General features: G+C 63.4%; 2 protein-coding genes across 2 annotated transcripts; one reads left to right on the plus strand and one right to left on the minus strand.

The window, feature by feature from the left end:
- Positions 1-321: 321 nt before the first annotated feature.
- On the plus strand, positions 322-13,690 carry ENG (endoglin). Its single transcript, XM_069873304.1, has 15 exons — positions 322-415; positions 5,952-6,103; positions 8,731-8,865; positions 9,423-9,582; positions 9,766-9,922; positions 10,112-10,244; positions 10,496-10,670; positions 10,756-10,904; positions 11,040-11,177; positions 11,548-11,592; positions 11,708-11,818; positions 11,918-12,163; positions 12,375-12,438; positions 12,540-12,641; positions 13,053-13,690. The coding sequence occupies exons 1-15, from the start codon at positions 361-363 to the stop codon at positions 13,169-13,171; spliced, it is 1,941 nt and encodes a 646-aa protein (XP_069729405.1). The 5' UTR covers positions 322-360; the 3' UTR covers positions 13,172-13,690.
- Positions 13,691-13,920: 230 nt separating this feature from the next.
- Positions 13,921-22,287, minus strand: FPGS (folylpolyglutamate synthase). The gene is made up of 15 exons (XM_069873185.1): positions 21,835-22,287; positions 18,547-18,675; positions 18,395-18,448; positions 18,211-18,275; positions 17,486-17,600; positions 17,279-17,356; positions 16,630-16,691; positions 16,440-16,542; positions 16,283-16,360; positions 16,063-16,210; positions 15,889-15,987; positions 15,569-15,719; positions 15,392-15,467; positions 14,992-15,058; positions 13,921-14,437 (listed from the first exon to the last, which is right to left on the minus strand). Exons 1-15 carry the CDS (start codon positions 21,853-21,855, stop codon positions 14,010-14,012), a joined length of 1,674 nt encoding a protein of 557 aa, XP_069729286.1. The 5' UTR covers positions 21,856-22,287; the 3' UTR covers positions 13,921-14,009.
- Positions 22,288-22,417: the final 130 nt, after the last annotated feature.

Genomic DNA, 22,417 nt, shown 5'->3' on the forward strand with positions numbered 1-22,417 from the left:
TGGGGGCTCCCCCTACCCGAACCCCTATATCCACCCCTCTTCTCCCCACTGCCAGCTCGGGGCGGTGGGGGGGGGGGTTCCCAGGGGTGACCCCCTTGGCTCCCACTGCCCCCCCTCCCCCCCCCGGTTCTCGGGGCGCTGCGGGGAAACTGAGGCACGGCGCCTCCGGGGGCTGTCGGGGGGGCATCCCTCCTCCTTCCCCCCCCCCGTTCCCCCCCGGCAGCAGCCCCCCCCGCCGCCGGCTCGGCCCCACGGCCGCCAGCGGCATTTCCTCCGCCCGCGGACCCTCCTCCCGACAAGGGAGTCGGTTTCCTGCCCGCCGCCGCCCGCACTCGGCGCTGCTGCCCGGGACATGCGGACATGGCCCCCCCCGCCCCGCTCCTGCCGCTGCTGCTCGCGCTGCTCGGCCGAGCCGGTGAGTGCCGGGGGGGCGGCGGCAACGGGGGTCCGGCCCCGGGCTTTGGGGTCCTGGATGTGGGACCCGCTGGGGCTCCATCCCTGGGGTTTGGGGTCCTGGATGTGGGACCCGCCGGGGCTCCATCCCTGGGGTTTGGGGTCCTGGATGTGGGACCCGCCGGGGCTCCATCCCTGGGGTTTGGGGTCCTGGATGTGGAACCCGCCGGGGCTCCATCCCTGGGTTTTGGGGTCCTGGCTATGGGACCCGCCGGGGCTCCATCCCTGGGGTTTGGGGTCCTGGATGTGGAACCCGCCGGGGCTCCATCCCTGGGTTTTGGGGTCCTGGCTATGGGACCCGCCGGGGCTCCATCCCTGGGGTTTGGGGTCCTGGATGTGGGTCCCCCTAGGGCTCCATCCCTGGGGTTTGGGGTCCTGGATGTGGGACCCGCCGGGGCTCCATCCCCGGGGTTTGGGGTCCTGGATGTGGGACCCGCCGGGGCTCCATCCCTGGGGTTTGGGGTCCTGGCTGTGGGTCTTGCTGGGGTTCCATCCCCGGAGTTTGTTGTCCCGGCTGTGGGACCTGTGAGGGCTCCATCCCCAGGATTAAGGGGTCTTGGCTGTGGGTCCTGCTGGGGCTCCATCCCTGGGGTTTGGAGTTCTGTCTGTGTGTCCCGCTGCGGCTCCATCCCCGGGGTTTGGGGGTGCCGAATGGGGGATCCCCTGGGGCTCCATCCCCGGGCTTAGAGAGTCCTGGATGTGAGTCCTGCTGGGGCTCCATCCCTGGGGTTTGGAGTCCTGGATGTGGGTCCCGCTGGGGCTCCATCCCCAGAGTTTGTTGTCCCGGCTGTGGGACCCGTGGGGGCTCCATCCCCAGGATTAAGGGGTCTTGGCTGTGGGTCCTGCTGGGGCTACTTCCCTGGGGTTTGGGGTCCTGGCTGTGGGACCCGCTGGGAACTCCATCCCCGGGATTAGAGAGTCCTGGCTGTGGGTCCCCCTAGGGCTCCATCCCTGGCATTTGGGGTCTTGGCTATGGGTCCTGCTGGGGCTCCATCCCCGAGTTTGGAGTTTGGGGCTGTGGGACCCGGCTGGGGCTTCATCCCTGGGGTTTGGGGGTCCGGGCTGTGGGTGCCACTGGGGCTCCATCCCCAGGATTAAGGGGTCTTGGCTGTGGGATGCACTGGGGACTCCCAGCTCCGCAATTAGGGGCTCTGGCTCCCTTCAGGGCAGCATGGCCATAGGAGACCTGGCTCCAGGACCTGCTGGTGGCTCTGTCCCCGGGATTAGGGGTCCGGTTCCCCACAGGGCAGCCCGGCCGAAGGTGGCCTGGCCGCAGGACCCGCTGTGGGCTCCATCCCGAAGCGGTTTGGGAGGTCCAGCTCCCCGAGGGGCAGCACGGCCGAAGGGATCCCAGCTGTGCCAGCATGGGCAGTGTTCCCCCTGGAGCCCCTTGGAGAGAAGGGGTTTGGGGGCAGCACCAGAGGCAGGGAAGGAGAAACCCCCCGGCCCTGGGGGGACACAGTGCATGCTGCCCGCTCCCCAGGACCCTTGAAATCCTGTCTGCGTCACCATGGCTCGGTGGGTGTCGAGGCACGGCTGTTGTGCCCTGGCCAAAACAGCGGCACACGGGGGGTCTGGGGTGGCTTCCGTGGCCCCTTGGCGCTGCGGGACGTGAGCTTCGCTGGGAACTAGGGGTGAGGAATGGGAGAAACTTGTTAAAGCCCCACATGGGCCATGGGGCCAAGGCTGGGGGCTCGGCCACCCCCAGAGCCAAAGCCACTCTGAGGTCTCTGTGAAGTCCTGGGGAAATTTTAAGGGGGGCATGACTGGGGATGTGACCCACCAGCAGAGGGAACGGTGGATGCTGCTGGGGTGTCAGTGCCCGCTCCCTGCCTGCTGTCACCCCCTGGTCACTGCCCAGTAGCTGTGACAGGCGGTCCCTGTCCGATGAGGCTCTGCCGTGTGGACCACGGCCCCTGTATCTGTGCCATACAGTCCCCATCCTATGTAGATGTACATTAAGTTCTGCGTCCTGTGCAGCTGTGCCGTGCAGTCCCCATCCTTCGGCTGTGCCGTAAGGTCCATGTCCCCCCTAGCGATGTGATACAGCCCCCATCCTGTAGCTGTGCCACATGGTCTGCCTCCTATTTAGTGGTGCCACGGAAGCCCTGTCCTCCCTAGCTGATATACAGCCCCTATACCACATAGCTGAGCCATCTGGTCCCCGTCCTACACAGCTGTGCAATGTCATCTCTGTCCTGTGTAGCCATCCCATACAGTCTGTGTTCATTGTATTTGTCCCGTATGGTCCCCATTCTATACGGCTGTGCCCTAGCGGCTGAGTCCGAGGGAGCTGTGCCAAACCGTCCCCATCCTGAGCAGCTGTGCCATATGGTCCCTGTCCTGTTTAGCTGTGCTATGTGGTCCCCATCCTCCGTAGCTGTGCTGTATAGTCCTCATTCTGCCTAGCTGTGCCACACGTGCCCCGTCCGACCCGGCTGCTGCCTCTCCTCCACGGGAACACGCGGGGCTGGGGGTGTCCGTGGTGGATACGATGCTGTGGGGCATGAGATGCGCACAGCAAGCACAGAGTTGGAGGTCTGGGGGTGCCCAAGGTGGGTGCAGAGCCCTGGTTCTGGGGGTCCCCATGGCAGGCAGAGGGTTGGAGGTCTGGGGGTGCCCACGGTGGGTGCAGAGCCCTGGTTCTGGGGGTCCCCATGGCAGGCAGAGGGGTGGAGGTCTGGGGGTGCCCACAGCTGGCACAGTGTCGGGGAGCCTCACAGACACAGAAAGTTTCCAGGCAAAAGGGACTGTGCCCATCGCTGTGGGGCGAGCACGGTGCTGGGTCATCCCTTCCAGTCTCTGGGGAGAGGCTGCTCAGTGCCCAGCTGCTTTAGAGGGGCAGGAATGACACAGCCTGTGTCCCCCCAAAGCTTGGTGCCATTTACCCTGTCACTGAAGCCCCAAAACCACCTCCATGTGGTCCAACAGCCAGCAGTGACTTGCGTGGGGCTGACAACCTCCCCTTCAAGTTTGTAGCACTGGGTCCATCCTCATTCCTGTCCTGGGCTGAGACCGGCCAGCTCATTACACACGCAGCCACGCAGCCGGATGCCAGAGCAGCACTACCCGTCCCGTGGGGCATCCTGCACTGCTGGAGCCACCCTAGCCCAGCACCCCTGGGCATTGCTCTCCACCCAGGACCTTTGATCTCCTCCCAGACCCCCAGGAATTGCTCCCTTGGTGCCCGACCCACGGGGGAACCGCGGTGGGACCATCCCTGCTCCCTTGTCTCGGTCGCACCAGATTGAGGGAGAGGGCAGGCGTCTGGAAAAACATAAAGTGGAGTTTCTTTCTTTCTTCCCTTTAATTTTTTGTTTCCCTTTCCTGGAGTACAAAAATAACAGTGCCCTTATCTGATCACCCGGGGCGGCCCAGCTGAGACCCCTTATCTGATCCTGACATAATGCTGGAGCCCGCTGCCTTCCCAAGGGACCGAGGGTGCCCGACTGGCAGCACCGCCCCGCGTCCCCTCTGCTGGCATCCCTGTCCATGTCCCCTCCGCTGGCATCCCTGCCCTGCGCTGGGTCCCTGGTCCCTCAGCCCTGCCTGACCTCCCTGGGGATGCTGCCAGAGGTGTGATGAGCTGCCTCGTCCTCTGCCCGGCCGTGCCCGGTGAAGGAGCAGAGGGGAGGAGGGACGCAGCCTGCGGCGCCCAGATAAGCGGCTGTTTATCTTCCACGCGGCCGCCGTGCCAAGGGGAGGAAGTGCTGGACAATAGGTGGGCCCATGGCAACATCACTAGGGGGGTCTTTGCCATGACCCCACTGCCGTGGCCATGTCACCACGGCCACGAGACGGGGGCTGGGGACACCGCGATGGGCACGACACAGCATAGAATCATAGAATCGCCAGGTTGGAAAAGACCCATCGGATCGTCGAGTCCAACCCTCCCTATCAAACACTAAACCATGTCCCTCAGCGCCTCATCCACCTGTCCCTTAAACATCCCCAGGGAAGGTGACTCAACCCCCTCCCTGGGCAGCCTCTGACAGTGCCCAATGACCCTTTCCGTGAAAATTTTTTCCTAATGTCCAGCCTGAACCTCCCCTGGCGGAGCTTGAGGCCATTCCCTCTCGTCCTGTCCCCTGTCACTTGGGAGAAGAGCCCAGCTCCCTCCTCTCCACAACCTCCTTTCAGGTAGTTGCAGAGAGCAATGAGGTCTCCCCTCAGCCTCCTCTTCTCCAGGATAAACACCCCCAGCTCTCTCAGCCACTCCTCTTGTTTTCCAGCCCCTTCCCCAGCTTTGTTGCTCTTCTCTGGACTCGCTCCAGAGCCTCAACATCCTTCTTGTGGTGAGGGGCCCAGAACTGAACACAGGATTCGAGGAGCGGTCTCACCAGTGCCAGGTACAGAGGGAGAAGAACCTCCCTGGACCTGCTGGCCATGCTGTTTCTGATCCAAGCCAAGATGCCATTGGCCTTCTTGGCCACCTGGGCCACTGCTGGCTCCTGTTCAGTCGCTGTCAACCAACACCCCCAGGTCCCTCTCCTCCAGGCAGCTTTCCAGCCAGACTTCTCTAGTCTGTAGCTGCACAGGGTTGTTGTGCCCCAAGTGTAGAACCCGGCATTTGGCCTTGTTAAACCTCCTGCCATTGATCTCAGCCCAGTGGTCCAGCCTGTTCAGATCCCTGGGTGTCCTTTTGCCAGCTCCCGCATCCCAAAGCCTCGACACTCGCAGCATCACATCCCCCAGCCCTGGTTCCTGCCGGGGGGCAGCTGGATGGCCCTGGTGTAGAGTCTGGTCACCTCCTGGCATGGTTGCTGGAGGCACCAGGGATGAGAAAGGATGGGGTGGGCAGGGATGGAGCTCAGTGGCTGCCTCCAAAGCAAGCACAACACCCTGGGCACCATGTACCCATGAGGAGCCCTGAGCCATGGCCGTGGGGCTCCATCCTGCCCTGCACCCATGGGTGCAAACAGATACAACCCAGCACTGGGGCCAGCTCGAGCGCAGCCGGGGCAGGGGAAATCGCCAAGGCAAACGGGGATTTACAGGATCAGGCCTTCAAACGGCTGTTTGCACTCAGGATTTCCCTTGGCAGCCGCCAGCCGGTCCTGTTCGCTCGTGCGCCTCGCGGGGGGTTCGGGATAGGGCGAAGCTCACGCCTCGGCGCCCGCGGAGGATGAGCTTTACAGCCATTTCCATACCTGAGCGTCCCACTTTCCTGCGGCATGGGGGCTGCAGGGGGGGCTTCCGGCACCGCCCGAGCGTTCGGGGCAGCCAGGCGCGAGTTTTGGCACGCGGCGGGGCTGAGCTGGGACAGCGGATTTTTCCAGCCCGGATCTGAGGGTCATTATCGTGATCGTGGCCGGGGCCAGCAGCAGCAGACGAGCCCCAAGCAGACACGTAGCAGATGGTCCCGTGGGCGCCGTGCCAGCGATGGGGCCGCGGGGATGCCGTGCAGGGACAGCGCAAGAGATGCAGCCCCTTCCCACATCATATTCCCTGTCCCTATGTCTGCACGGCAAGGACTCATGGTCTCTTTGTTTTCCCAGATCCTGGGAGAGCCTGCGACCTGCAGCCGGTGACAGCGGAGCCACCCATCACCCTGTCCTATGCCACCAGCACAGTGACACGAGGCTGCGTCAGTAGTGGCTCCCTGGACACCGGCCGTGAAGTCCATGTTCTCAACATCAAGTGGACCAAGGTGAGCAAACGAGGGTCCCAGCACATCACCCTGGCACTGTCACACTGTCACCGTCACCCCAGCACCGTCCCTGCCAGACAGGGTGTCCTGGCTGTCAAAACCATTTCCTTTAACTAAGGCAAAGCAAGAGGACCTGGATTAACCTTTTCCATCGTGCCTTCTCTGAGCTTCCCCTCCCAGCACAACCACAAGTGTCTCTGACCCCGATGGGGATCTGAAGTCTTCAGAGGCAACTTTTCTAACAACACATACTGCCAGGACTGTCCTTGTGCTGGATGTCCCAGGAATCCCTGTTTCCCTGGGAAGGTGACCTGGTCCTGCCTTCGGAGCAGGGCAGAGCCATGGGCATGGGAGGGAGACCATGCCAGGGAGAGATGAAAGGAGGGATGGAGAGATGGAAGGAGGGAGGGATGGAGAGATGGAAGGAGACATGGAAGGAGGGACAGAGAGATGGAGAGATGGAAGGAGGGAGGGATGGAGAGATGGATGGAGAGATGGAAGGAGGGAGGGATGGAGAGATGGATGGAGAGATGAAAGGAGGGATGGAGAGATGGAAAGAGAGATGGAAGGAGAGTTGGAAGGAGAGATGGAAGGAGGGAGGGATGGAGAGATGAAAGGAGGGATGGAGAGATGGAAGGAAGGCTGGAGAGATGGAAGGAGGGATGGAGAGATGGAAGGAAGGATGGAGAGATGGAAGGAGGGATGGAGAGATGGAAGGAGGAATGGAGAGATGGAAGGAAGGATGGAGAGATGGAAGGAAGGACGGAGAGATGGAAGGAGGGATGGAGAGATCAAGGAAGGATGGAGAGATGGAGGGATGGAGAGATCGAAGGAAGGATGGAGAGATGGAAGGAAGGATGGAGAGATGGAAGGAGCGATGGAGAGATGGAAGGAAGGATGGAGAGATGGAAGGAGGGATGGAGAGATGGAAGGAAGGATGAAGAGATGGAAGGAGGCATAGAAGGGTGGAGGGAGAGGCAGAAGGAGGGATGGAGGGAGAGACATCACTTGAAGGCGGCCAGCAAGCAGCAACCTGGCTGTCAGCATCTGCCTGGCCTGCTGAGGGGCGATAATCGCATTGTTGGTGCCCTGGGCAGCTTACGGGTGAGGACGGGTGGCGAGCAGTGCTGGGGCTGAGGCTGCCTCCTCTCCAGCCGGTGCTGGTACCAGTTGGCACTGGTGGATGGATTTGCACTAACACCTGGGTTTGCACCAGCACGTGGCTTTGCGCGGCTGCTCTCCAGGCTGGCCCAGCTCCCCTCGCCCTCGCTGGGTGCTGGCAAACCCAGCTCCCGGATCTGTCCCAGCCCAGGGCTGCCTGGCGCCACGCTCCCCCCTCGCTGCCTTCGAGCTCTCCCAGTTCTGCTTTTCAGGAGGGAGGTGGGAGCCAGGCTGGGAGCCACTGGGGAGCGTGGGTGTTGCGAGGGCCTCTCTGTCCCAGCCCGGCGTGACCTGTCGCTGGCACCCTGGCATGTGAATAAACGCCGGGGTTGCCCCAGGGTTGTCACCGGCGGCAGCGGGGGACACGCACTGATGTCACGGCTGCAGCACCGAGCCCTGTGGCGCTCGAGGGAGCCGGGCAGGGACGCGGCTCCACTTATAGAAGAATTACTGGAAGCCGCTTTCTATAAGCAGATCCCCACGATGCAAGAAAAAAAAAAGAAAAGAAAAAGAAAAAAATAACCTGAAAGGCCGCGACGAAGCTCCCGCTGCTCGCGCAGGCAAACAATGGAGCGCAGCAAAACACGCGGCAGGAAAAACAGCCGCCAGCTCCTCCCCGACGCCCAGGGCCACCCAGGGTCCCCGGCCACCCACGCTTGCCACGGGGCCACCGCCAGCTTGGGATGCCCGTGGCCCCCTCCTGCCTCCACCCCTTTGGTCCCCGGCTGGTTTTCCCTGCTCGCCGCCTGGCTCAGCACTTTGCGAGCGGGTATTCAGGTGGTGATTGCTAAACTTGGCATTTCGGCTTCCCTGTCTGGATTTCTGGCAGTGCCAGCCACGGGGAGCTGCGGATGCCACCACTGTGTCCCCAGCATCCCTGCATGCCAGCGAGGCTGGCACCAAGCCTGGAGAAGCTACAGGGTGCTGGGACAGGACTGGGAGACCCACAGGAGGATGTCCCGGTGCCCAGGGTGGGAACGCCCTGGTCGCAGTCTGGGGATGCTCTAATCCTCAGTGTGGGGACAACTCAGTCCTGAGTGTGAGGATACCCTGGGTGCTGGTGTAAAGATACCCCAGTGCCAGTCTCTGGGGTGGGGACATGCCAGTCCCCAGTAGGGTAATGCCCTGATGCGCAGTATAGAGATTACCCAGTCCTGGACTCCAGTATGGGGGTGGCACTGCCCCCAGGGTGGGGGTGACACTGTCCCCAGGATAGGGATGCCCTGGTCCCTTGCTCAGGGGAACTGGGGGGGGGATGTTTGCCCCCCACAGTGTCTGTACACATCCACACAGCATCTCTGCATCCCTAGACCTGGCCCTGGGTTCCTCCTGCATGGCTCATGCTCAGGGCCAGCCCAAGGGCTCTTCCTGCTGCCTCTGGCTCCAAGACCAGGTGGGGTGACCAGGAGGTGACAGCAATTTGGGCTTGGTAACTGCAGTGGTGACGCTGTCCCCTTTGCCCCCAGGTTCCTGCTGTCCCTCTGAATGTGTCTGTTACACCACACACCGGTGGCTGCGTCCGGCCAGCGGTGCTCATCATCTTCTGCTCCCGCTGCTTGGCCACCATCACCTCCCCGTGCCCAGACCTTCTCGTCCGCAACGTGAGTGCCACAGCCTTGTGCCAGGAGCAACCCTGGCTGGCGGGGGGCAGCGGGGCCATCCCAAGAGAAGTTTGTGAGGGTTTTCGTGGAGGAGACTGGTCCTCTGTCCTCGGAGATGATGCTCATGGTACCCTAGGGAGGGGGGGACGCACCTGGCTGCTGCCGGCAACACTGAGCATGAGGCTGGCCGGGCAGGGAATGACGCACAGAGCTGGAAAAAGCTCCCGTTTCCTCCAGCCGGCGGGAGGAAGGTCAGGGATGGGGTTTGGCTCCAGTGAGCTGAGCCGGGGCCGGGCGCTTTGTTAGCAAAATAAACCTCCTGCTTTGTTTGCAGCTAATAATAAAGTGGGCTGAGCTCCCCGCGTGCCGCTGGCCGCCCACGCCACTTCCAGCCCGTGGCCCCAGAAAACCCCATTCATCCAGGGTGACCCCCAGTCACGATGGAGCCAAGGTTCCGGGGATGCAACTTGCTTTCCATGGTTTTCTCGTACCAGCCTGAGCCAGGGAGGGATGCAGCTTGCCCCCTACCCCAGCTCAGGATTCCATTCGCCCCTCAGGACACCCACATCAGCCTGTCGACCACCACAGCACCGGGCTCTGAGGCACTCGTTGCCAGCGAGGGGGAGCTGCTGGCCTGGGCTCAGAGCAACTACGGGGGCATCACATCCTACAACGAGCTGCGGGACCCCCGCTGGGTCCAGCTCCGACTGGGAGAAGGTGTGTGGGGCCTGGGGCTGGTGCAAGGTGGGACAGGGTGGGCAGCGATGCTCTGGTTACAACCCACCAGGCTGAAGGACAGTCCTGGGGGAGATGCTATGGGGACTGGTGCCACCTGGCCCTAAGTATCTCCCCACCCTCCAAGCCCAGTTTGGCTTTGGTGACCCCTCCTCACCTCTGCAGATGCCAGCAGCCCCCGAGACTGCATCCCCCAGGAGCATTTTGATGCTGCGCCACACCTTGAGACTGAGGTTTTCTTCCACGGGGTGAAGGGCTGCTCGCAGGAGGATGCCCAGAACACCAGGGCTGCTCACATTGTCCGCCTGCAGCCAGAGCCCAGGTACAGGACGGTGCAGGTGATGGGACCTCCAGGGAGCGCGGGTGGCACAGGTGGTGGGATACACTTGGAGATGCTTGGGAAGGGACTGGGATGTCTCACAGGCAGAGCTCCTCCCAATCACAAGGAGGGCTACGGGATCTGCCGGCACGGAATGCTGATGCTGGAGAGGGTGGTCTCATGGTTTCACAGCTCGCCCATCACGGAGGTGAACCTGACCCTGAGCTGTCCCGAGAAAGCCGCAAGCAACCAGATCATCATCCTGCAGAGCAGGGCCAACCTCACCTGGTCCCTCTACATCTACAAGTGCGACATGCGGTTCATGGTAGGGCTGAACGGGATGTGTGTCCCCCTCCCCGATCCCCACCAAAGGGGCTGCCAGATGTCCAAGAGATGCTGGTGGCATGGGGAGGGTGACAGGAGGGCAAATGGGGACACTGGGCGTGGGGAGGTGGCAGCTCTCTCGCTGTGAGCCCTCCTGATGGGATCGAACGCAGAAGCTGTCCCTGACTGGAACACTCCCCGCTGTCCCCATCCCTGCTCAGCTCCCCCTGCGCTCTCCCCCTGCCTCCATAGGTCTCTGGGAACTACACGATCGTGTCCTTACCCTCGACGCAGATCCCTGGGGTGCCCCTGCCTGACACAGAACAGGGCCTCATCGCCGAAGCCTTTGAGAAGAACTACAGCGTCATTGCCTCCTACTCCATCATCCCTGTCAGCACCCGCATCATCCTGGAGATCCGGGAGCACGGTGAGGCCCGTGGTGCCCTGAGGCTGGGTAGGACAGGGGGCGTCTCGCCGTCCCCACTCAGCCCCCTCATCTCCTTGTCCTACAGAGACGGTCAGAAGTGTTCCTGTGATACCCACTACCTCGGCCCCAACCCACAACCATGACACAGTGCCCCATATGCTGCTGTCAATGCTCAAACCCTGGAAATGCACGGATGAAACCTTGGAGATTGTCATCGCCAAGAGCTACCTTGCGGTGAGGAGGGTGGAGGGGGAGTCCTGATGCCTACCAGCATCACCCAGTGGGGTCAAATCCTGCTGCGGGTGCTTGGGGTGGGTGGCATAGGGCCATCCCCAGCCAGTGAGTGACCACTGGGTGCTTTTCTCCCAGCCCATCAAGGATGTGGTGAACATCACCCTGCGCGACATCAGCTGCCAGGCAGAGAAAAACACCACTCACTTCATGCTGAAAGCCCCCCTCAGCCACTGCGGCACCTTGCTGGAGGGCAGGGACCATGCCAAAAACGAGGTGAGGAGGGGCCTGGCCACAGCAGTGCCCCCAGCCCTGGTGATGTGGGCTTTAAGTGACGCCTGGTGGAGCTTCTCTGCTGGGATCTCCCTGCTTTTGCATAGCTGGAAACGTGGGGCTGCAGCCCAGAGCTGAGCCCTGACACTGTGCCTGGGTGCGCGCAGCTCCCATCCCATCCCATCCCATCCAATCCCATCATATCATGGGGATCCCATCCCATCCCATGATGGGGACCTCCCCCCATCCCATCCTGTCCTATCCCATGGTGCCCTCTCCCCTCCCAATCCCATCCTCTCCCATCCCAGTGGAGATAATAGCTCCCTGCAGGGGGGACCCCTTGGCTGACCCAACTTTCCCCACCTTCTTGCAGCTCATCCTCAGCCTGGCCAGGGGCGCAGAGCTCCGGAGCGTGCGGGTAAGAGCCGGCTTTCCCATTGGGCCTGGGTCCATGGAAGAAGGGTGCCAGTGCCACCGCTGGCTGGGTGCTGGGCACCGGGTTGGGGTGGCCTTAGCACCATCTCCTCTTGCAGGTGGGCTTCCAGTGCAACATCCCGCGGGAGCTCTTCCTGCGCCTCTTCCCCACTGCCGCTTTTGAGGCACCGCAGACAGAGCTGGAGGTCAACAAGGAGGCCTTTGTGCAGGTACCACTCACTACTGGCTTGGCACCTGGGCTGAGGGAAGGTCTGGCTGTCCCCAGGCTGGTGACCCTGATGCTGTGTGTCCCCTACTCTCCATGCCAGGCGTCCATGCAGTGGGAGGACCATCCAGCCGACCTGCAGCTGAAGGAGTGCTGGCTGGTGGCACCGGGGTGGGAGCCGGTGCTGCTGGTGCAGGGCGGGGAGGCGCGTGGTGCAGGGGTGGCCGTGCTGGAGGGTCCCCCCAGCAGCCACGGCAGGAAGGTCTGGCGCTTCCGTTTCACCTACTCCGTCCCCGAGGGTCGGCACGTCCCCTTCTCTGCCACCCTCAAGTGCAAGGCCGGTTTGCAGGTCAGTGTGAGTAACCTCTCCACCCCGTGATGCCACCATGCTGGTCCCATCGGTGGTGGCAGCACAGTGTGTTTGTTCCCAGCCACTGGGCTCCATTCCCAACTGGGAGCGGCATCCCCGATCCCCAGAGAGCCTGGGTTCCCCCAGTCCCTTCCAGGGCTGTGGGAGGGGATGGGGTGTCCCCCTCTCACCTGAGCCTCCACCCCTGCAGAACAACACGATCTTCGAGAAGGTCTTGGAGGTGACGGTGAAGGATGGCTGGCGATCACTAAACAGTGAGTTTAGAGCTGGGGAGGGGGCCAGGGCAGGAATGGAGGTGGGAAGCGGGGGGAGCCTCTCAAAGCGTGGCAGTGCTGACAGCCTCATCCTCCTGCAGACCGTGGGCTGGGGCTGGCCGCTGTCCTGGGCATCACCTTCGGCGCCTTCCTCATCGGCGCCCTCCTCACCGCTGGGCTCTGGTACATCTACTCGCACACCCGTGAGTATCCATGGTGGGATAAAGGGGACTGCACGCGTGTCCCTTGCTGGGTTGCCCATGTATCTCCTTCATGGAGGCCCCCAGATGATCCAGGGACCTGGTTGCCGCGTTGCCATCATCTGTACGGCCCTCGTGGCAACGCCACCAGGGGAATAACCCTGCATCGGGTGGCCACGGTTCCCCGAGGGTCCCTCCTGCCACCTACCCACCTTGCCTCTGGTGCCACCACCATGGTGCCGTGTCCATCTCCATCCGAGATGCTCAGGGGCTGGCTGGGGAGCGATCCGGATGAGTTTGTGCGTGGGGGCTGGAAGATCCCATGGGGACAAGCCATGGCCACCGCCGGCCGCCCTGAGTCTGGTTTCCCCTTGGTGTTTCTCCCCCGGCCCCACGGCGGGCGGCGTGAGCCAGGTCCCATCTCCAAACTGCAGCCGGTTTCCAGCACAGCGCCAGCCTCGGAGAGCAGCAGCACCAACCACAGCATCGGCAGCACTCAGAGCACCCCGTGTTCCACCAGCAGCATGGCCTGAGCCCCCTGGAGCTCCCTGAATGCGCCAAGCCCCCGGACGCCGGACTTGGGGACCCACCCGGGCCCCATCAAGCTGTTTTTTTGCCCCAAATCTCAGGCCAAGCCCAGCGGGGGCCTCCACTACTCATTCAGTGAATGCTTTGGCCCCCCTAGGGCAGCCCCACACGAGGGGGGACCCTGAACCCCCCTGAAGTCCCCTACTGCTGGGTGCACTGGGGAGCTGGAGAGAGCAGCTACTCCCGAAGCCCCCCCAAAAGCTCCCCATCAAATGGGGAAGGCGGGGGGACACAAAGGCTGGTGGCCCCAGGACATGCCCCAGCACTTGGGGTGACCCCTGCGCTCCTCCAAGAAATCAGCAGGCACCCCTGGGAGCAGCAAGAGGTTTATTGGGGGGGGGAGGGTGCAGAACTGCTGCCCCCCATGGGGCGTTGGGCAGAAACCACCCCCCCAGCTTCCCGTCCAAGTTACAAACTTATTAATAATAATAAAAATCTCCCCTATGTTAAATTAGTCGGACCCTGATGCCTCCCCACAGCTTGAGGCTCCCACCCACCACCCCCACAAACCTGCCCACCCCCCCCGGGCACCGGGACCCCGGCACGGGCTGGGGCAGCATCCCCAGAGCCCGGGGACCCCCAAGGTGGGCTGGGGGCCAGGAGCGTCCCCCCACGGCCAGTGTCCCCCGTGGGGCACAGGCAAAAGGCACTGGGGTTTTCACCGGCTGAGCCGGGATGGGGTCGGGGGTCCCACGTCCCCCCCTTCCAGCCACCTCCGAGCATCCTCAGAGGCAGAGCTGGCGCTTCAAGTAAAAAGAGGTGCAAAGCCCCGCGTCCCCCCCGTTACTGGGAGAGCGCAGGGTCGAGCAGCCGGAGGACGCCCCCCACCAAGTGCAGGCTGCCCGTGACCAGGACGCGGACGGTGGCCGCTTCCCGCAGCAGCACGGCCCCGCTGCTGGCAGCCGGGTGGGGATGAGCCCCCGTGGCGGCGGGCGCTGCCAGCCGGGGGTCCCGGCCCTGCGCCACCCACCGCAGCGCCTGGGCCAGGCAGGGGAAGACGAGGGCTGGGGAATTGAGGGGTCGCGGGGCTGGGGGCACCAAGAGCAGAGTCCCTCGGGCGGGGGCCGGCTGCAGCAGCCCCCTCGCCCGCAGGGGAGCCGGGAGCCAGGGGTCCTGCCCCCCCTTCTCCTCCAGCAGCCGCGTCCATGTCCGCTGGTTCTCCAGGCAGCGGGTCAGGGCGTTCTCCAGAGTCACATTGAAGTTTTGCTGGTCTGGGAATCATAGAATCACCAGGTTGGAAAAGACCAACAGGATCATCGAATCCAACCATTCCTATCAAACACTAAACCATGTCCCTCAGCGCCTCATCCACCCATCCCTTAAACACCTCCAGGGAAGGCGACTCAACCCCCTCCCTGGGCAGCCTCTGCCAGTGCCCAATGACCCTTTCCGTGAAAATTTTCTCCTAATGTTCAGCCTGAACCTCCCCTGGTGGAGCTTGAGGCCATTCCCTCTCATCCTGCCCCGTCCCTTGGGAGAAGAGCCCAGCTCCCTCCTCTCCACAACCTCCTTTCAGGTAGTTGGAGAGAGCAATGAGGTCTCCCCTCAGCCTCCTCTTCTCCAGGCTAAACACCCCCAGCTCTCTCAGCCGCTCCTTATAAGGCCTGTTCTCCAGCCCCCTCACCAGCTTCGTTGCTCTTCTCTGGACTCGCTCCAGAGCCTCAACATCCTTCTTGTGGTGAGTGGCAGGATGGAAGTCAAGGATTAGGGGGTCCAGAGAGGGGTTGGGGGAGCCCAGGGGAGACCTGGGCTCCCTCACACTCACCTGCATTGTTGGCCACCGACACCTCCGTGAAGTTGGGGCAGAAGACAGCGTAGTCGAAGTGGCACGGCTGTGGGGAAAGCAAGAGGGTCAGTGCTGTGGGAGCCCTCAGGACCCACCCATGGGATTTCCACTGGGTCCAGTCCACTGGTGGGGCTACTGGCCCAGGGAGGGGGTGGTCTGATTCCTCCCCTGCACCCGGGGTTGTGAGACCCTTGTGGGAAGGGTCGCCCAGAAGGGAAGGCACTGAGGTGGGATACAAGTAGGGACAGCAGGGTGGACAGCTGGACAGCACAGGAGGGCATCAGCTCCACCTCATCCACAGCAAAGCAGGTGCCAGCACAGACACAGAACCCAGGCATCCGGGCACAACGACCCCCCCTGCGTTGCCCCAAAACCTCACCACCAGCAGCTTGAGCAACGCCGCCGTGTCCCGGTCCCCCGTGGCATTGAAGAGCAGCACGCGCACCTCGGAACCGCTGCGGGGAGAAAGCGCCGGTGGCCCGTGCCCCGTGGGGACCCCCAGCCCCACCACCGAGCCCCGCCATGCGCGTGCGTCCCCTCTGCGTCCCCTCCTTACTCGTGGGGCTTGTCCTGGTTGAGGGCGGCTTGGCGGAACCAGCGGACGCAGGCCTGGATGCTGCTGGTGGTGTGAGCCCCATCCAGGTACCACGTCACGGGGCCACGGGGCAGCACCTGGGTCCGGCCCAGCCACTCTGTGTCCCGCAGGCCTGGGAGGGGGGGACACAGGGCATGGCTAGGACCCCCGCATCTCCCTCCAGCACCAGGATCCCCCCCAGAGATCCAATGTGGGGTGCGCAGCCAGGCTGTGCCCTCTGGCACAGACAACAGACCCCCGAGCCCTGTGACACGGGGTGTCCCGGCGCGACCAGACTGCACCTTGGATCATGGCATCGGTGGGTTGGAAGGTGGGCGCCAGTGGCACCGGCCTCCCCAGCGTCTTGGCTCCTGGCAGCGTCTCCTTCAGCTCCCCGAGACCTGGAGGGATGGGAGTCCCGCTGAGACCTCCCAGGGCCGTGGCGGGGTCCAACCCCCCCCTGCCCCCCGTCTTACCCCGGCAGCCGCGGCGCTGCAGCCACGTCCGCGCCAGCTGCAAGGCCAGAGCCGCGTTGGAGCGCTGGTGGGTGCCTGCCAGCCCCAGCGCCAGCGCCCGGCGGTCCCCCTCGAAGGCATCCAGCTCTGGGCAGAGGTAGAGGGGACACTGTGGGGAGAGAAGACTGAGCCCCCCACCACAGGGTTCCCCCCATCCGCTCCCATCCACCACCCAATTCACCTTCCGTTCTCGGGCTCGGTCCCTCAGCACCTCCAGTGGTCGCTCTGGCTGTGCCACGGTGAATGCCGGCACACCGGGCTGCAAAGGGTGGGGGTGCTCAGGGCCATGGGGAGCGCACCCCAAAACTGCAAACAGGGGGATGACTGGGTCTCCCTACCTTAAAAATGCCCCCCTTCTGCCAGGCGATCTTCTCCATGGTGTCCCCAAGGATGCTGGTGTGGTCGATGCCCAGCGAGGAAACCCCACACACCACCGGTGCCCTGGGGACGCAGTGTGGCAGTGTCCCCGCTGTCCCCCCACCGCAGAGACACCAGCCCCAGGTGTCAGGCTCAGCCCCACCATCCTACCTGATGATGTTGGTGCAGTCATAGGCCCCACCGATGCCAACCTCCACCACTGCCAGGTCCACCTGGGGACACGGAGACACCAGAGCTGTCACAAGGCCACCAGAAGCACCTGTCTCCATGGATTTGGGGACACAGGTGGGGCCAGGTCCCTGCACCCCAACTTCAAACCCGTGTCTGAACATGCGCCCCACTCATGGGGGGACCAGTGACCCTGCACAGTGCAGAATCACTGATTTGTTTAGGCTGGAAAGGACCTCTAATCACCAAGTTGAACATTTAACTTAACACTGCCAAGCTACCATTAAACCATGTCCCTAAGCAGCACATTTCCACAATTTTTAAACACCTCCAGGGATGGTGACTCCACCGCTTCCCTGGGCAGCCTGTGGCAGTGCTGGACAACCCTTTAGGTGAAGAAACGTTTTCTAATATCCAGTCTAAAACTCCCCTGGAACAACTTGAGACCGTTTCCTCTCATCCTATCCCTTGTTTCTTGGGATTTGTTAATGTCAGTACGTGATGGCTCAGGTACGCTATGATTGAAGACGGCTCTGCCCCAAGCAGGGGCACACCCCATGTCCTCACCAGCCTGAGGTCCCTTCCACCCTGATGTCCCTACCACAAGGTGGAGGCCATCATCACTACCTACCTTCTCCTGCAGGAAGACGTGGAAGGCCATGATAGTGAGGAAGCGGAAATATGCCGGCATGCTGGCGTGCACCGGGTCCTGCCAGGTGAAGGAGGTGTAAGGAGATGACATGTCCATGGCACGGGGTGTCGCCAGCCGGTGCTGGGACATGTGGCTCCGGCAGTGGTCCCTGAGGGAGGGAGCCTCCGACAAGCCCTGCCGTCCCACCTTGGTCTCCTCCAGGCGGTTGTAGACAAGCCAGAAATATTTGCTGAAGAGCTCCTTGCTGATGGGCTGCCCATTGATGCGGATCCGCTCGCACACCTGCACCAGGTGGGGAGAGCTGGGAGGCCAGAGGAAGGTGGGACATAGAATAACCAGGTTGGAAAAGATCCACTGGATCATCGAGTCCAACCATTCCCATCAATCACTAAACCATGTCCCTCAGCACCTCGTCCACCCGTCCCGTAAACCCCTCCAGGGAACGTGACTCAACCCCCTCCCTGGGCAGCCTCTGCCAGTGCCCAATGACCCTTCCCGTGAAAAATTTTTTCCTAATGTCCAGCCTGAACCTCCCCTGGGGGAGCTTGAGGCCATTCCCTCTCGTCCTGTCCCCTGTCCCTTGGGAGAAGAGCCCAGCTCCCTCCTCTCCACAACCTCCTTTCAGGGAGTTGGAAAGAGCAATGAGGTCTCCCCTCAGCCTCCTCTTCTCCAGGCTAAACACCCCCAGCTCTCTCAGCCGCTCCTCATAAGGCCTGTTCTCCAGCCCCCTCACCAGCTTCGTTGCTCTTCTCTGGACTTGCTCCAGAGCCTCAACATCCTTCTTGTGGTGAGGGGCCCAGAACTGAACACAGGATTTGAGGAGCGGTCTCACCAGTGCCAAGTACAGAGGGACACGGTCAGGCACATCACCCCCAGGTCCCCCGCAAACCCCTCCAACCGCCACTGCCCACCTGTAAAAGCCTGTCTTCAGCCCATAGTTGCGGAGGATGCACTCGGTGAAGGCGCACGCCGAGCCCTGGAGAGACGGCAACATTAAACCCCGCTGTGCCGGGGCAGAGATGAACAGGGGCAGAGATGCCAGTGGCCACCTCCGTTGTCCCCTCGAGCCCCTGCAGCACCACCTGCCCGCTTCACCTTGCCCTTCGTCCCTGTGACGTGGATGATGTTCAGTCGATCCAGGTCCTCGACCTGCCAGAGGTCAACCACCCCGTGAGACCCCCGTGGCAGCCAGCGCCGGGCGCGGCGGCGCTGCTGCCAGGGTGGGACGCGCAGGGCTGGGATCCCACCTTCAGCCCGCTGCGCTCCAGAAAGTCCTGCATGGCTTCCAGCTGAGCCTGGGGGTCGCCGCGCTCCCGCTTCACCTGCTCCAGGTAGCTGGCGTTGGTCTGCAGGGTGTTGAGGGTCCGGATGGCGTCCTGGAAAGACCCCGGGCGGCGGGTTGGTGAGGATGGTGCCCCCCAACCCATCCCATGGGGCTCAATCCTCTCGGCGGTGCCAGGAGCCACCCACGCCGGCAGCATCTTCTCCGTGGTGGCCCCGCGGGGATGTGGCGGCAGGTTCTGGCGCAGGGGCTGGTTATTTATTGGCGTGGGGAGCCAGCCCCTCCCCGGGCGCCCCTTGGCCCCGCGGGGGGAGCACGGGGCAGCCCAGGTCCCCGCATCCACCCAGCGGGACAAGGCCACCCACGGGTGCCAGCGGGCGGTGCCCGGTGCCCTTCAATTAGAGGCGCAAACGAAGCAAGGGCGCTGCGTGGCACACGCGGGGCAACCGGGCTGCGGCGGACAGAGGCCACCGGGGCCACCGACACCCCGAATCTGCATTGGGGGGACCTGGATTTGGGACAGGCCCGTGTCCCCAGCGTGGGGACACTCAAGCGGACCCCGTCCCGGCGTGGGCACCGATGGGGTTTTGGCTTTGTGGGCGCAGGCCAGGCCGGGCAGCGCCGGTGCCCCAGGATCCGCTGTCACCGCACGTCGCCACGCAGGCACCTGGGATGCTCGGGGAGGCCAGGCTGGGCTCCCAGCTGGGTGCAGCCCCCCCAGCTCCCTCCGGTGCAGCTCTCGTTTCAGTGCAGCCCCCCAAGGCCCCTCCGGTGCAGCCCCCCCCAGCTCCCTCCGGTGCAGCCCCTGGCTCGGTGCAGCCCCCCCAGCTCCTCCCGGTGCAGCTACCGGCTCGGTGCAGCCCCCCCAGCTCCCTCCGGTGCAACCCCCGGTTCTCTGCAGCCCCCCAAGGTCCCTCCGGTGCAGCTACCGGCTCGGTGCAGCCCCCCAGCTCCCTCCGGTGCAGCCCCCGGCTCGGTGCATCCCCCCAAGGTCCCTCCGGTGCAGCCCCCGGCTCTGTGCAGCCCCCCAGCTCCCTCCGGTGCAGCTCTAGGCTCGGTGCAGCCCCCCAGCTCCCTCCGGTGCAGCCCCTGGCTCGGTGCAGCTCCCCAAGGTCCCTCCAGTGCAGCCCCCGGTTCGGTGCAGCCCCCCCCAGCTCCCTCCGGTGCAGCTCCCGGTTCTGTGCAGCCCCCCAAGGTCCCTCCGGTGCAGCCCCCGGTTCAGTGCAGCCCCCCCAGCACCTCCCGGTGCAGCTCTAGGCTCGGTACAGCCCCCCCAGCTCCCTCCAGTGCAGCCCCCGCTTCTGTGCAGCCCCCCCAGCTCCTCCCGGTGCAGCCCCCCAAGGTCCCTCCGGTGCAGCCCCCGGCTCGGTGCAGCCCCCCAGCTCCCTCCGGTGCAGCTACCGGCTCGGTTCAGCTCCCCAAGGTCCTTCCGGTGCAGCCCCCGGCTCGATGCAGCCCCCCCAGCACCTCCCGGTGCAGCTCTCGGTTCAGTGCAGCCCCCCAAGGTCCCTCCGGTGAAGCCCCTGGCTCGGTGCAGCCCCCCCCGCCCCGGTACCTGGTAGTCCATGGCGGGGGCGCGCTTGGGCCGCGTGCTGAGCGGTCTCCGTGCGGCCCTCAGCGCCCGCAGCGCCCGCAGCCCCCGCGCCGCCATCCCGCCCGGCGCCCCGCGAGCCCGCGCCGGGGGCGGCCCCGCCCCCTCCCAGCCCACAGCGACGACGACGACGACGACGCCGCCATCTTTGGCGCGGGCAGCGCCGCCACGTGCGCGGGCGCCGTGTCCGACACGGGCAGCGGGGCGGCCCTGGGCGCGGGAGGCCGGCCCCGCTCGAGGGTCCTGAGCGCAGATCCCGACCCAGCTGGAGGGTCCAAGGCACAGGGCCCATCCCAGCGTGAGGATCCTGAGCACAGACCCCATCCTGGCTTGAGGGTCCAAGGCACAGAGCCCCTTCCTGGCTTAATCCCCTTTGGCACAGGAGCTCATCCTGTCTTGAAGGCCCCAAGCACAGACCCCATCCCAGCACAAGGGTCCAAGGCACAGAGCCCCATCCTGGCTGGATGCCCCTTGGCACAGGAGCCCATCCCTGCTCGAGGGTTCTGAGCACGGAGCCCATCCTGGCTTGAAGACCCCAGGCACAGAAGCCCAGCCCACCTGGAGGGTCCTGAGCACAGAGCCCATCCCAGCCGGAGGGCCCGGAGCACGGACCCCATCCCGGCACAAGGGTTCAAGGCACAGAGCCCATCCTCACTGGATGCTCCTTGGCACAGGACCCCACATCTCAGCTCAAGAGTCCTGAGCATGGAGCCCATCCTGGCCTGAAAACCCCAGGCACTGGAGCCCAGCCTACCTGGAGGCCCCTTGGCATGGGAGTCCATCCCACCTGGAGGGTCCTGAGCACACACTCCATCCCAGCTCGAAGGTCCTGAGCACACACCCCATCCCAGCTCGAAGGTCCTGAGCATGGAGCCCTGTGGAATTCTGTGATTCTGAGCCCATGCCAGCTGGAGGGTCCTGAGCATGGAGCCCAACCCCACTGGAGGGTCCTGAGCACAGGAACCCATCGTGGCTGGAGGCCCTTTGGCACAGGAGCCTGTCTCCGCTGGCTGCCCCTCAGCACAGGAGCCCATCCTGGCTTGAGGGTCCCGGGCACAGGAGAACAGCTCACCTAGAGGCCCCTTGGCATGGGAGACGAGCCTAGCTGGAGAGTCCTGAGCACAGGAACCCATCCCCATTAGATGCCTCTTGGCACAGGAGCCCATCCCTGCTCGATGTCCCCTGGCATGGGAGCCCATCCCCGCTGGAGGCCCCTTGGCACAGAGGACCAGTTCAGCTGGAGGCCCCTGGGCACAGGGCGCTGTCTGAGCCCCACAGCCAGGCAGAACCATGCCCAGCTGGTGCCAGAGGAGCAGCCACGCTGCCCCTGACAGCCTCCCTTGCTCACGCTTCATTAATCTGCTGCAGCGCTAATTGCACTGAGCTGGCCTCCCTCCCTCCCAGGAGTCACCACTTCCAAACCCAGGCATCTGAACGCCAGGACAGCAGAGTTACTGCTTTACAGCACTCCAGCTGCTTCCTCCATTCCATCAGAAGAGCGCCACACGGTTAAGCCCAGCCATTTGGGACAGAATCGTGTTTATTCTCACAAGCGGCAGAAGTCAATTGGCTTATTGCTTGGAAACAACATCATTTTTTCCAAAGAAACCAAGTCCCCACAACCAGGCACTTTTTCAGAGCCCTGCACCAAGGGAGATTTACCTTGTACACGTTTGTTATCATCCTCACTTTCTGTCCCGCGAACAGCTTCGCTCACCACCGCGTCTTCCCCTGAGACCCGATGCTACCGACGTGGCTTTTGCCATCGGTCGAGTTAATGGACAACTCTCCAAGGCCAAAGGTTATCACCTGCTGCAGCTCGTACACGTTATTTGAAAGTCTTGGGATGTGCAGGGCTCGCCGAGAGGACGGTCAGCAGCAGCAGATAACCACAAAAAGCGTTCAGTGAGCAGCTCTGCTGCAGTGGGCTGTAACTGAGCACTTGGTCCATATGAGTCAGTCCTGAGAATCTCCAGCAGAAGGAGTGTGCACATCATCACAGTGCATCCAGACAAGTTAGCAGCCTTGCTCTAGGCTCATGCAAATTGCTCCAGGATGGAGCAGTGGATAAAGAGAGTGTTTAAAAAGTCATCCTGCTCCTAGCACAGCTGCCACGCCATGGTGACAGCCCTGCCGACAGAGCGGGATGCCGGGTCTCACCCCAGGCTGAGGACAGCACTCACAACTCCCTCCCCCAACCAAACTCCCGCTGCAGCCAGGACTACAAAGAACACACGAGACAGCC

Source organism: Phaenicophaeus curvirostris, chromosome 20 (genome assembly GCF_032191515.1).
Source record: "Phaenicophaeus curvirostris isolate KB17595 chromosome 20, BPBGC_Pcur_1.0, whole genome shotgun sequence".
NCBI lineage: Eukaryota > Metazoa > Chordata > Aves > Cuculiformes > Cuculidae > Phaenicophaeus > Phaenicophaeus curvirostris.

Bases quoted from the DNA above. Each gene is read 5' to 3' on its own strand.
- ENG (XM_069873304.1), top strand. From the start codon at position 361: ATGGCCCCCCCCGCCCCGCTCCTGCCGCTGCTGCTCGCGCTGCTCGGC. The intron at 416-5,951 runs GTGAGTGCCGGG...TTGTTTTCCCAG, and splicing joins CGCGCTGCTCGGCCGAGCCG to ATCCTGGGAGAGCCTGCGAC. The intron at 10,245-10,495 runs GTAGGGCTGAAC...CTGCCTCCATAG, and splicing joins AGTGCGACATGCGGTTCATG to GTCTCTGGGAACTACACGAT.
- FPGS (XM_069873185.1), bottom strand. From the start codon at position 21,855: ATGATAACAAACGTGTACAAG. The intron at 17,601-18,210 runs GTGGGCAGTGGC...CTGGCCTCCCAG, and splicing joins CTGAAGACAGGCTTTTACAG to CTCTCCCCACCTGGTGCAGG. The intron at 15,988-16,062 runs GTAAGACGGGGG...CCATCCCTCCAG, and splicing joins GCAGCGCCGCGGCTGCCGGG to GTCTCGGGGAGCTGAAGGAG.